The 14521-nt window shown below is 44.1% G+C and overlaps 1 protein-coding gene across 17 annotated transcripts in view; it reads right to left on the bottom strand.

The window, feature by feature from the left end:
- Positions 1-14521, bottom strand: part of ltbp1 (latent transforming growth factor beta binding protein 1) — a 198190-nt gene that overhangs the window by 130679 nt on the left and 52990 nt on the right. For all 17 annotated transcript variants that reach the window (XM_085800895.1, XM_085800894.1, XM_085800897.1 and 14 more), the window contains exon 3: positions 14016-14340. In XM_085800895.1, the coding sequence (XP_085657021.1) occupies positions 14016-14340 (325 nt within the window). The remainder of the gene's footprint in view (positions 1-14015; positions 14341-14521) is intronic.

The following is a 14521-nucleotide window of genomic DNA, read 5'->3' as shown; positions in this document are numbered from 1 at the left end:
TCCACCTTTTCTTCTTCTTCATGTACATGATCCATCACTGCCCACATGAGAGGTTAAGATAATAAGAGGGGCCCAACATCATGGTTTGACTGAGGCTCGTGGGTAACAGCAACTATAACAACAACAAAAAGGTACACTCGACAGTCACAGTCCATCAAAGTCACTAAAGAAAGCCAAGCTCACCTGAGAAAGTCAGGGTAGAACTAGCACCATGTCCAAAGTGAGCCACAACTGCTGCCTTATATACAAAATCCGTCACATCTTAGCTCCGCCTCAACTCTGCCGCCTTATACAATTTAGATCACCTGCAACAAGTGGTACAAGAGGGGCGGCTAGAGGAGATTGCGAGATCCCATTTAGAAAAATGTTATTTGGTCAATCAGTTTTTTCCTGTAGGGCAGGCAAAGAGTGGAATGCAATACCACAAAACATAAGAGTCCATTTCATACGGTGCATTTAAAGCCAATCTAAAGAAATGGTTAATAGAAAACCAAATTTGTCAACACTAGTCCCTGAATCCCCTGTAGTACATGGCATAATTAATTAATTGTAATTTGACATGTACTTGTTGTTCTTGTTGTTGATATGAATATTCCCCTGTCTGAATGGGGGATGTATACATTACTCTGTGGTTGAGGGGTAAAGGGAGTACTGGTTGTGGATTGGAGGGTGTTTGTGCATGTGTGCGTATGGGTGGGAGGGGTGGGGGTCAAAGTGTAATGTTACTGTTGTAAATATTGTGCTATTTGTCTTAATGTAATTTGCTACCTTTATTACAGGTCTCATTGCCATGCTACATCCGGCAGGGGGACTGCCAATGGAAATTAGCCTATTGGCTATAATTGGGTGCATTTACATTTTATCTTTTTAAAATGTTCATTAATGTACACTGTCCCTCTCGAACAAATAAAGGAAACTTAAATTTAAGTTGTTCCACTAACGAAGTCCAGATTTATCTAATCCAGATTTACTCAAGACAGATTTATAAAGTCTCTCGTAGTGCACAGGCCCGCGGTGCATAAGAAGCACAAATTAATGGATGAATGAAAAGATCCAAATTTACAGCTACATTCTTTTCAGCAACTGAGCAAACACTGCTGATGGAGCTGTATGAAGAGTATAAAGATATTACTGTTTTATAAAAAAGTTTTAAGAGTCGGTTTGCTATTCCACATGATAGAGAACAACAGAAGAGCTGTCATATCATACATTTCCATTTTCCCAGCAATGCCCGCTCATTTCATTAACATTTGTTGATTTTTCAGGCAAGGAAGTGACTGTTCATCTGATTTCAACAAGGTTTTGTATTGTCAACAAAATGTCTGTGCAGGAGCGCTTCCTGGACTCAACAGTGTTTTCTTTTTGGAGGTTCTCTTTGGATGGGACAATTGTGAAAAAATGATGTCCAAGGCACTTTCTGTCAGTTAAAAAGCCTTTTTTGCTCCTACGCGTTTCAGCTACACGCCTTTGTCAGGGAGTCACACAGGTTTGCCTTGGATAACATTTTTTCAAGGTTTTGTATTGATTTTGAGTAGGGATGTCCGATAATATCAGCCGATATTAGCTTAAAAATGTAATATCTGTCCATATCGTTATCGGTTTTTCTGCCAATAATGAAAACCCGATAATGTGCCTTCATAGTGAATTAAGTAGTGGTGGGCCATCACTACTTAATTCGCTACTTAACTATTGCCGTCACTGATTCAGATGCACAATAATAGTCCACATGTTCTTACTACAGCTGTTCTGTTGTAAACAAACACACATGGCGATGGTGCTGCAACCGAGCTACACAGCTGTTACATGATTGACTGTTCGCCTGTCACTGGTAGCATCCAGTAATAAGATATAGGCTGTTTCAATGAGCCAGACAGAGAGCACACGTGTCTGTTCGGTCACTCCCAGATTTCCTCATAATCCGTCCCTGCTCCGATCGTCGCCATCACACACGTTGTAGCAATGCAGCAGCCCCATTCAAGTCAATCAGCGTGCGCTGCGGTACAACGCACAACGTATGCAGTGGCTGTTTGTGCTTCACAATAAAATAAAATACAACAGTAAAAACATACAAATATAATGAATAAAACAATTTAACACATTAACTAAAAGCCTGCTTAAATAAATTAAAGTGTCTGTAAACAAATAAACAATGTTAATTTGTGGAATGAATCACAATAGATGTAGTCATACAGTAATGTGTTAATTCCTGACAGGAAGCATGTTGTTAATTAGTTTTTTTGGGGGAAAAGTCTACAAAATCGGTTATCGGCAAATTTCCAATATCGGACAGAAAACCACATCAAGGCCAAAATCATCGGTACTGAAAGCAACAGGTGTCAACGCTGGATCATGGAGGCAATCGAAATAAGGAAGTGGGCCCACAAGACGATGAACTGGGAAGAAAGGGCGTATATGCTGTCACCCAACAGGAGCAACGTCCTGAAGGAGTCAACTAACAGCAGTAGGTGTGGTTGTCCTGTCAAATTTGGTGGCTGATAAGACACATCAATTTGCAGTTGGCTCTGTGTCTTTAGTGTCTTCATGTCTGATAACAATGACTTATGAATGGGATCAGACTTTTTTATATAATCGTGTTCTATAGAGGGTATGCGTTTACGTCACGTTGCCCTCGGCAACGCCCCGTTCGATCGGACTGAGTGGCAAAACAAGCGTCCCTCAACATGCTGGCGGATAGCGGTGGACTCATAACTGGATAAAATATCTTATATCAAAACAAATTGATGTCATAAGGATACGACAACCAGCTCCCCAAAACCGTCTGCTCCACGGACACTGACTGTAACACACAGTGTGACCGCGGTGCCTGCAGAGTGACTGACAGGCTCACTGTTACTGTGAAGAGGGATGAGATTACTGTTACTGCTGCTGTTACTGTCGTCCTGACAGTGACTCCCGACACTAAAACACGAGCTGCTTTTATTCTGAAAAACTCTGACCAGTCGAACTGTAGGATGTGTTAGAGGACTAATTTATCTGTCTAAACATCAGAACTATGACACCTGAAACTGTAAACACAGCTGATCGATCGAAAAAAATCAAAATTTACTTTCCGTCATTGAGAACACGTTCTTGAATGTAACTTGGTCAAAGTGAGACGTATCCTCAAGATTTTTAGCAGCTCTGTTAGGTCATGCATGCTTTACATGCTGGCAAAGCTAGACATGTCAGACTTGTGTGGGCTCGGAGAAAATCGCTTCATTACTTGCTCGTTTTTCAACTTTGGCGGCTCTGCCACTCGTCTCTTTTCCACTCAGTGGATGTTCCACAGCGACTTCCGAGTACCGTGACGTCATGCGCATACCCTCTATTTAGCATGTTTTCTGTTCTCACCAGAAGTTGTATTTGATGAGTGACTTTTTCTACATGATCAATGTCTTTACTGATTTTGGACAATAAAATACTGAGACATGGGTTAAATGGGCTTTTTATTAAAGCAGAAGTAAGCGATCCGGTGGTTTTGGCTAACTTCTTGTCAGCCGATGGAGTTAGCAGTCCCCGCCCTCGTCCCTACGTCACCACATTCACGCGCATCCCTTGGCTGCACACACAGAGAGGACCGCCCCTTTATGCCGTTCTCTCTCCTCATTGGATAAAGGTTGTAGGATACAAGCAAAGTTTTCTCCTCGGCTTACAGCAGAGCAGAGTCTGACAGACTTGTGTTTCAGACCAAACACTCTATATAAGTGATTGCTGTCGGAAGATAGAACTATTTAAGACTTATATTAACACAAACATTCCGCTTACTTCTGTTTTAACTGATGTTTTCAAGCCTGACACTTAGCCTGGTCTGGAGCTGACTTGTTCGCCAGTAAAAGTTCCCATGGTAACCTAACAGGGAGTTGATGGAACGGAACTCCAACTTGGATTAGTCAACTTTATTGAAATAAGCAAGGCTTTTCCTTAATCCCGCTTTAGGGAATACGCTCCCACCCCCCGCCTGGAATTTGAAACAGGGATCTCTGAAGAACGTGTGAGAAAATCCTAAGATCTTCTCTATCTAGAACTTCCTGTTCTACTCCAGTCAAGCTGCCCCTTACAGCCTGACTTCACTCATTTGCAACTGATGCCTATTGTCATAAACATAAACATTTGCAGAAGACCCGACTGAAGTCAGGCTGTAAAAGTCAGACCATCACCTTGAAGGTAATGAGCTGAGCAGGCCCCGCCCCTACATCTACTCTCAGCAGGAACCTCCTCAGCTCACTTCACTTCATATTTACGCACAGCTGCAGAGGTGACCTGGCCTTTTATAGTGTGGAAAACTTTTTTTTTAATGAGGCAGTTAGTGAAAACAGTTGCTGCAGCTTCTTCAGTCCAGATGTGAGATGTTATCTGTCCTCAGGTGAAACTAAAGAGTCGGGAGGACACAGTCTAATAAAATAAATGGAGTGATGCCTCCTTGCTTCTAATCTCTGGAAGATGAAAGACAGTTTGTGTCCCTCAGAGTTTCAGGTTAAAAGCAGTGGTTTACAGGTTTTAGGTTTTATCCCAGAGGTGATGATGATTTAACAGAGCTTTAATAACCTGTGTGTTTGTGAGTTCACTAAAGGAAACATCTAAATTAATATGAAAGATAATTTAGATGACATAAAAAGCAAGGTGTAAAAAAAAACCCACTGATAAATGTTCTGTGACAAGATTTGAACTGTTTCAAAAAGTCAAGCTGGAAGTTCTTCTGAGGATAAATCACTTGATCTGCACAATAGGAAGGAGAGGGGGTACGCTGCCACCCAAGAGCTAAAGACCAACGGTAGATCAACATGACGATGACACAGACAACTTCAGATTGTTACTTCTAGAAGTCTCTAGTCTGTTTTGTGATGAGGAGACGTTAGCTCACACATCAGCATTAGTGGTCGCTGGTTTCACGTTGGTTTTGTTCCAGTGTGATGAAGGTGACTCTTTTCCAAAAAAACACTTCAATAGGCAAGACTGAAGTTAATTCAAGTATAAAAGTAACGTTAACTTTATGACCCAATTTCCTACCTAATATCCAGATTGAGTGACATGTGTTACCTGTGAATTATTACCTGCTTTGTCTCCTCAGATGACTGCACGGCCCTGGGGCCTCATGTATCAATGTTGCGTATGCACAAAAAAGTGGCGTACGTCATTTTCCACGCCAACGTTCAGATGTATCAAAAGTGAAATGACCGTGGAAAAGTGCGGTGGCCCACGCCAACTCCATAGCTGGCGTACGCACGTTTCTACAGCTATTGTTCCTTTGGCGACACTTAGAGGTGAAGCTGTGAAACTGTTAATAATGTGAAAACAATTAGTCCTCAGAGTAATGTGCACATCAGAGACACATTTATGAACAACTAACCCATCCACATGTTGCAATTAGATAGGTGGATAGAAAAGCATGCGCAAAGTGGTGCAGGAAATATGTCAGCTTTAGTCTTAAGATATTGCAGATGCTGCAGTGCGAAGTGCACACGAGTCCCGGAGGTTTTTTTTTGCACATGATGACTCTTTTGGTTTCCGAGGGCAATTCTCTTGGAACTGAGCGCAGTGCGCTGCGACCGGCCTGAGAGCGCGACACGGCGGGGCGCCATGGGTCGCCTCCATTCAGGTGCTGACCACACTGTGAACAGGAAGCATTTTTATACTATAAATGTACAGATCATATGTGATGCGTAAATGCATCACATATTAACAAACATTGTGGCGAGGTGGCTGGTTCAGCGCACGATTCATTCATTCAGCATAGTTGGGGACAGATTACAGGCTGGGACTGTATGCACGCAAAGTAAATGTATTTGTTTAATTGTCCTATGTAACCCCCGATGCACATTGAGCATGTCTGCCGAAATATCACACTGTCAGTGACTTTCTTTTTGCTGGTTAAACTACACAGACTGTGTGAAGTACTTCATGTCAATAAACACATGCGTAAAGTTGGACATGTGTCTTTATCAGCCTCCCTGGCGCACTTCTGCATTCATTTACTACGCGATCTGTGTATAAAAGAAGGCAAATAAAATTGTAAATCCATTTCACATAATTTAATTAGAGTACATTGTCTGCTTTCATTTGGGATGACAGCGGTCCTCCGCCTCACGTTCACCTTTATATAACACACACACTCTCCCACTCCCTTTGTAATGGTGCCGGAGGACGGCAAAAAGAAAAAAAAAAAAAAAAAAGATGTTTACACGGCTCAACTTTATCGAGGAGCACCTTCAACTCAAATTTGGTTAAATTGCTGTTCCTCACAGTTTTTCATGGTGTTATCTGACCGTAAAGAGAAGGGAATCTTTGGTGCTGGCCTTATTTACATTGATTTGCATATTTAAATGGGGGCGTGGACAGGGAGGAGATTACCACTTCGGCATGTGCGCTCAATTCCACGTTGATTGGGATGTACAAAGGAAAAGTGCTTGGATCCATGCGTACGCACACTTTGATACATCAGATTTTCTTTGTGCGTACGACAGTTTCTGGATTTTGGCGTACGCCATGTTTCAGTATGAAATCCACGCAAGTATTGATACATGAGGCCCCTGCTGCTCACAGCAGCTAAAGAATAGCTCCTTGTGAGAGATAAATCCCTTCTGCAAATTGAGAGCAGCTTTCGAGGACACAAGTCTGGAAGGAATTATCTGTGCCTATGCAGAGCATTAAAAACCCCTCTGGACCTTTTACAGAGTGCATGACGAGAAACACAGCACATGCAATGCATTCATTAACAGCTTAGATAGCATCCATTAGTATCACAAGTCTGCTCTGATGTGCGGCCACATGAATGACTAGATATCTGGTTTTGTTCCTCTGCATCAGCCGCGACTGCACCGTCTCTGTGGGCAACACTTAGAAACCACAGGAGTCAGTGGAGTCTTAGCTCCACTTGAGCATGAAAGTGCAGGGAGGAAATCTTACATTATTACACAGATGGATAGAGATAGTGAGTGTGTGGGCTGTTGTTTATTGTATAAAGGTAGACGTCCATGTGGTCTTTGATTATAAAGCAGCTCTTGGTTTTTTCTTTTTTCTTTTTTTAATTTTATTTATTTCGGACATGTTGCAACATGACCGAAAGGGAAAACAGGAGAAGCACAAAGCTTATTAGGTCCCGCCCTGATTACCATTCAGAATACATTAAAGCAGAAGTAATCAGAATGTTTGTGTTAATATAAGTCTTAAATAGTTATATCTTCCTGGGGCGTCGCGTAGCGTAGTGGTTAGGCACTGGCTCATAATCTGGAGTTGGTCCCCGGGCGCTGCACCGCGGCTGCCCACTGCTCCTCAGGGATGGGTTAAATGCAGAGAAAGAATTTCACTGTACTAGCTGTATATGTGACTAATAAAGTACCTTTTAATTTGGCGAAATAAAATGCAAAAAAAAAATCGCCCAGACAATCGCCAAAAATTAAATCAACCGTGACGGACTCAGCCGGTGGTCGATTGGCGATACATTCGTCCTATCGCCCGAGCCTACCTTCAACCCAACTCAAGTATTGTCCTAATAAGTGCCTTGACCACCTCTGGATAGGGGAATGTTGAGGGTTTCTACTAGGGATGGGGCAGATCCGATCCAGTATCGGTATCGGGTACCGATACGAGTGTAATTAATGGATCAGAAAATTCCGATCCCACCTGCGCAAATTTCCGATCCCTGAAACACATGTGCTTTCATGGTTGTCTGCTGAAATGATTCCAAAAGTTACTCCTGTTGGCTACTCTGCTAGGTGGCTGCAAAAGTGTGGAACGGATTTCCTGAAGGAGGCGTGTGCCGTGTGTCAGTGAGGCCGATGAGACACACCCCCGTTCAGAAAATACATTCCGCTGTTTGCAGCCTGCTGAGCCACTAGCAGCAGCAGCCGGGTAGCATTGAGCAGCACACATGTCCGCTGTTTGTAAATATTTCATGCTCGAAACACCGCAAAGCAGTGGCGTAGCTGACTGGTTCATGCAGATGGGGCGAGACCCTGTAGTGGGCCTATTAGGAATGCGCGATACAAATGTAGTCTAATACACAGGGCTCCAGACCAACGCTGTCATAACAATTTATATTTGGGACGATAATTAATAGCCCCTGGGACGCAGTCGGGAGGAAGAGAGTCCCCCCCCCCCCACCCCCCCCACTGTAAATGCGCACATGACAGACTGTAACTATGTGCTCAACTTCTTGCCGACTCATACACAGACTATCAGCTGTCTACATGAGACTGACAATAGACCCGTGGATTCAACAATAAGTTACCACATTGCGGCGCAGTGCTTCACTCCCCATCAATCAGAACATTTTCACAGCACCCAGGTCCGACAGTGCAATGCTGTCCCCTCCCCTCAGTCTTCACAGTCAGCAAATCACGCAAGAAAGTCACAACAAACAGGTTTTGCACAGATAACTCTTAAAATGTGTGCAACACCTTCTCATCACAATCCACGCCATCTACACAGTTATCAGCTGTTATTAAAATCCAACTCATCAATAACAGGATCGCGATATTGAACCACCGCTCACAACAAACCGTTAACAATTAATCCACACTCAAACCAAAGCAACAATAATGTTAACTGTACTCAACAAGCTATTATTACAAAGTTTACAACAGATATGACAGACAACCTGGGCTGTGCATGTGTAAAGAAGAGAGGGAGGGAGAGAGAGAAAAGTAGGTAAAACCTGCTAGCTGTTAGCTGCCGTAGCTCAGCCGTTGGTCTCCCGTCAGGTAAAAGCTGCCGTTTATTCCTCAAATGAAGTTTAAAAAAAAGTTGTTGAGCCTCTCCGGTAGAGTTATCCATCACTGCTGCTGAATTAGCCGCTAAACTGCTGGACGCTAAAACCGAGGGGGCGTCTGTTTGTTTACAATTCACGAAAGCAACGTGAACGTACGTGCTGCTCACACTCAGTAGAGTTACGCAATGAGGCAACGTAGCGTCAGCCACACACACACCGTACAGTGGTTTCTGACCGGAGGTAAACAGAGAAAATCACCAAATGCTGACACATTTAAACCTGTGGTAAATTTATCTGAAATAAAAAAAATAATTAAACCTTAGATTAACTAAATAATTTAATTATTCCTGACAGTAGGTGAGGCACTGCCTCAAATGCCTCCCCTGACTGAACGTCCGTGAGACCCAGCTATTAATTGAATAACGCCGGCTATTATTTGAGGAAATACGCTATTCGTGTCTCAGTCGTGAAGCTGAGCTCCTATGAGTCTCTCTCTATGTGTGAGGACGTGCACAGAGCGAAATGATAGTGTCTGTCAATTAAATGAGCATAAACAGCCCAACCCGACGCGCTGGTTCGAGTCGGGTTCGTAATGACTCGGTCAGGCCAGGGCCGGGGCTGGGCTGCCATCTGGCTTATTCTGCTTTTTTTTTTTTTTTTTTTTTGCCGGGCTCGGCCCAATAATCAGTGTATCGGTCCGTGTCGGGTCCGCACTTCAACGACCGCGGGTAGGCCCGTTACAACTCTAGCTTGATGAGCAGGGCGAGTGCTTTGCGGTGCTGTATGAGCCTGCACAGTGCACACAAACAGAAACAGCGCGCGGAGGAAAAGAGCGAAGAAGAGGGGGGCTGCAAGGGGTACTGCGACGGGTTCAATTGACAGTAGCAAAGCAAACATATTTGCTGTGGTTCTAGCAATCGGTCCTCAAGAACCCCCTTGTCAGTGGGCCTATGGTGAACCTGGGCCTGGGGCGCCCGCCCCACCCGCCCCCTACCTGGCTACGCTACAGCCGCAAAGCAAGACAGCAACGTGCAATGTAGGGCTGGGCAATAAATCGATTAATTCGAATTTGTACTTTACATCGATTTATTTTAACAAAAACAATTTTCTCTTCAACATCCACTACCAACGCTCCCTGCTGGGCTCCCGTAGTTCAGAGTGCGCGCCCCCCGCAACACCTCTCCCGTGTTGTTGCTCCCTATGAAAGGAACAAGACCGCGGCAGCCCAAGCACCGGCACCACCGTGTACCAGCTACCGCTAATGACGGCGGCGCCCCGACGGTCAGGCCGGTGTGTTCCGTGGCAGCGACAACGGGACCGCCGGTGCAGCGCCGGCCACCTCCAGGACAGGGCGCTGTGTGTCGGGGAGAGAAGTAGGGAGACACGGGGTCTAAAGCTCGCGGAGCCGCGGTGTGCTGTGTGCAGAGCGACCCCGCTGCAGCGGCGGTGCTGATAGAGCGGAGTTTATGTTGAACAGGTAATCTTTGGTTTTATTGTGGAAGTTGTGAATCCGACACTGTTACTCCGCATTCAAAGCCGTGTTTGGTTTCTGCAGGCAGGCTTGTTGCTCTGCTCTGCTGAAGGGGGTGTGTCGTTAGGAGGCTCCGAGGGCCATACGAGCTTGGGGGGGAGGGTGTGTGTGTGTCTGTGTGTGGGGTGCTTTTTTCAAAATTTTCTCATAATTTTTCAGATTGTAGACCAGGGGTGTCAAACGTGCGGCACGCGGGCCAAAACTGGTCCAGCAGGGAGTCCAATCTCGCCCTCAGAATGAATTTGCCAAGTGTGAAAATTACATAGAAGACAGAAGAGGCATATTATTGTTGAAATTGCACATGTATTTTTATGAAGAAATTTCAGATTGTTCATAATATGTTTTGTAAAAGAATAGTTCATTAACTGTAAACATCTTATAATACAAAGGGAAAAGTTCTTCTTTTTATTTATACCTTATCATGCTATTATTCTACTGCTCTGGCCCACTTGAGATCCAGTTGTGCTGTTTGTGGCCCCTGAATGAGTTTGACACCCCTACGTAGAACATAGCTTTAGGTGGGAGGGGAAAATCTAAAAAAATAATTGAATTTAAAAAAAAAGCTCTGGTATCGGAATAGTATCGGTATCGGCAGATATCCAAATTCTTGTATCGGGATCGGATCGGAAGTGAAAAAATGTGGATCGGTGCATCCCTAGTTTCTACCAGGCGTACTGATTCCTGACCAGCAGGCCCCAGTTTGAAGTCTGGATCCTTTACGGGATGTCCCTCTTCCCCTCTCTAAACTTTGACTATCAAATAAAAGCAAACTCCACCCAAAAAATATCTTTGCAACACTCCAACCATCTAATCTCTGCCTCTGGGTCCGGACACATGGACTCGTAGCAGAACGTATGGTGGCCCAAAGAGCTCAACGTACTGCAACTTAATAACACATGTCAATTCCAAAAACATCTGTACCAACAAATAGCACAAATGACAACAAATGTTTTTTCCAGAGGACGCAAAAAGTAACAAACCCAGCTGGGACAAATTATTATACGCTATATAGTGGAGTCAGACCAGATTTCAGTTATAAGGCTAATCCAGGTATCAGACTGGTTCAGAACACACATCTGGATGTTCTTGGTGATATGAACCTGAACGATTGCAGGTGTAGTCCTCCAGGAAATGTAAGTCCTTTGAGGCAGTGTTTCTCTCCAGATACCAGTTTAAATCTGTACATCTGGACCTCACTGACATTTCAGTGGCACAGTCTGGACAAAGATTGCCTCGTGAGCAGGGATGGGATCGCCAGACGACATTCCTTGTAGAAGGAGGTACTCTTCTGTATCCGACCAGACCCAGAAGTTACTCTGAAGGCAGCACCAGTAGCCAATGTTGGTCAATAAATGTGACCACCTGCAAGGGTTTCACTGCAAACACAGAAGTCTTGCTAGAAGATCATTGCCATAGTGGAGGCCAGAGATAACCATGGTCTGGACCAAGAGCTTAGTGGTGTACTGAGTCAAGGAGAGCTGGTCATCAAAGAGGACACTATTTGGTATTTATGCAAACTTAGTTGGGGTTAAGCATGAAGAGGTGATTTTGAGATCGATATCATGACCAAGCGAGTGATTGGCCAGGATGAATATTTATTCCGTTTTAGAGAGATTCAGTTAACCCTAACCCTGATCTAGAAATTTGGATATAGACATAAAAAAAATATATAAATACTTTTATAGACTGGCACAAAGACATTTTTCTGTCAAAAATAAATCAGAACTTCAATTTATAGTGTCATGATATCCGACATTCCAGCAGCCTGCAAGCTCTATCCTGATAGGGTTGCAGACACAGCACTGCAGCAGTGATGGACCCAGTGTGAACACCGCACACCTGCTTCTCCGTGGCAGATCAACATGTCTGCCACCATACTCACACCACGCATGAAGTGTGTTTCTGGCGTTACAGTTCATCCCAGAAAAACAGTATTAAGAAGGTAACTGGGGCCGTACCCTGAAGTGAGGGAGAAAGCTTCAGTTCTTCACTGGGTTAAACAGGCCCAGATGCTGCAGAGACCATCGGACTCACAGTGTCTGCAGCTGTAGTCTGTTATATTACAGCTTCTTCACAGAGACTAGATGTACTGAGACAGTTATGGCTCAATAAGTATTGGTGATTTATTGGCTTTGTTTGGTTGTTGGACTTATTATTGCCGTCTTTATTACAGGATTGGCTCTGTAGCGATTCGTGTTAACTTAATACACTGTGTTGTGTTTAATATTAATGTACTGGAGTTCTAGTAGATTGTGTGCATTGTGTCATGAAACATAAGTTTACAAGTGGTCAGGACAATCAGAAAACTGACATCCATTCCTGTGCAATGGGCCAACCGTTATGTACTTTTACTTAGTTAGGTAAAGATTTAGGTTTAGGTTAAATGAATAAAAAATAGGCAACAACTGTCAGTTTATAAATCTAAAAAAAGAAATCTTTTTAGGTTAAAGAAACATGAACCTGAAGCAAACTGAAATTGTCCAGTGATCGACTTTAAAGAGGCAGGTGGTGGTGAATTTGACTGGTCAAGTCCTTCAGCCATCATTCTCTTTACAATACAAGATGTTGTAATACGTCCTTTTGAGCATCTTCATTTTCAGAGTCAACTGGACGGCCTCACTGGGCTGGAGCTAGCTGGTTAGCATGCTAACTTCAGCAAAGACATCAGCTTTGATGCTGAATGTGACCTGATCCAGCAAAATGAGTCACAGTGACCCAAATTTCAAAATTGAGATTTTGGTATCAATGGAAAGAGGAGAAAATGAGCTTTAAAAGTCATACATTGGATGGTTTTCAAGATATGGCCATTTGAACTATGGTCTTCCACTCTCTTTTTCCGATTGAAAAGCTGAGAAAATTGCATTCAAAGGCCAGAGGAGGAATATCTCACTTCCGTGACTCTGGCGTTTGTTCCTGTTACCACCTGATTACACGCACCCTATACGGTTTCTTGTTGTCATAGAGGCACCATTCAATGACCTTCAGTGATGCTGTTTACAGCTCGTCTCTATCAGAAGTTATAATGTTTTGTAAAATATGTACAAGCGTTGTGTCGATGCTACGCTCGGTTTAGCATCTGTTTCCGTACCACGTGATTACACAGACACTATACCATCCCTTCTTGTCATAGAGGCACCATTTACGTGCCTTTTCTCAAGTATCTGGACTACTTTGGGAGATTGTTTTTGAATGTCATTTCTTTGAAATTAGCTAAAAAAAATTGAGAATTTTTTATTGGTTTTCCACATTATCAGCTGATTATCTAAAAAAAAAGGACGTTGCGACTTCCGATTCATTTTGCCAGAGTGGGTCACATATAGGTCTTTTAACATCACCATGGTGCTGCATTAAATTATAATGTATATAATGTAGCTAGCGTACTTCAGCTCAGCAGCCTGACCCTAACCCAACAGGTAGAGATCAGGCTGCTTTGTTACAATCAGCTTTAGGCTAAGGTTGTATTATTTTCGTCATCACACACGTTAGTTGACTTACTTTGTCTCTGATGTAAAAGCAAACCAGTGATAAATGGTGTGTGAACGAGAGATATTCACTCGGTGAAGTGGTGACCAACTGAGTTCAGACACTGAGGTTGGAAAAGTACAGTGTAAGAAACCAGTGTATTAAACATCAGCTGGAACTTCCAGCTGTTCCAGTGGTTGAGTGGCAGAATCACTGGGCAGCTCCACAGTGGAAGACTGAGCAGTTCCAAAACCTCCAGTGTGTGAATGAGCTCAGCTAACGAAGGTGGGATCAAAGCAAGCGTAGGCTACTTACTGCTGCTGGATGTGCTGCTGGACGTAATGCGGTCGAACGTGCTGGGGGGCCGGCTTGACGCTGAGTTTCATCTGAGCCATGTTGGTTGCCGGCGGGGGGGCGTGGGGGGACACCTGCTGAGGTATGGGCCTCTGCGGCACCACGTTGTGTCCGTTGGTGTAACCGGGGTTGTGCCCGTTGGTGGGTTCGTTCCCAGGTGGGGCTGGGAAGGGGTGTGTGGACACAGTCTTCTGCTCGCATGCCTTCCCCTTTGAGCCAGGCTTGCAGACGCAGAGCTGAGGCCTCAGGCACATTCCTCCGTTCTGGCACTGAGGGATGCAGTTGGCTGCAACGCAGAACCCAGACAGAGGGGAGAGGAAGAGGAAGGAGAGACACACAGAGAATGAGAATGAGTGATGAGGGTGAGAGGTGGCACATACAGAAACACAGGGGTATATACGTATACAGGCAGATGGATACACTGGATGGACTGATGGTAAATGCACATAGCACCTCATTCAGAAGAC

Source organism: Trachurus japonicus, chromosome 15 (assembly GCF_045865225.1).
Source record: "Trachurus japonicus isolate A0001 chromosome 15, Traja_1.0".
In the NCBI taxonomy this organism is placed as follows: Eukaryota; Metazoa; Chordata; class Actinopteri; order Carangiformes; family Carangidae; genus Trachurus; species Trachurus japonicus.
The sequence above is the reverse complement of the archived record's forward strand: the minus strand, read 5'-3'. Positions and strand labels throughout refer to the sequence as shown.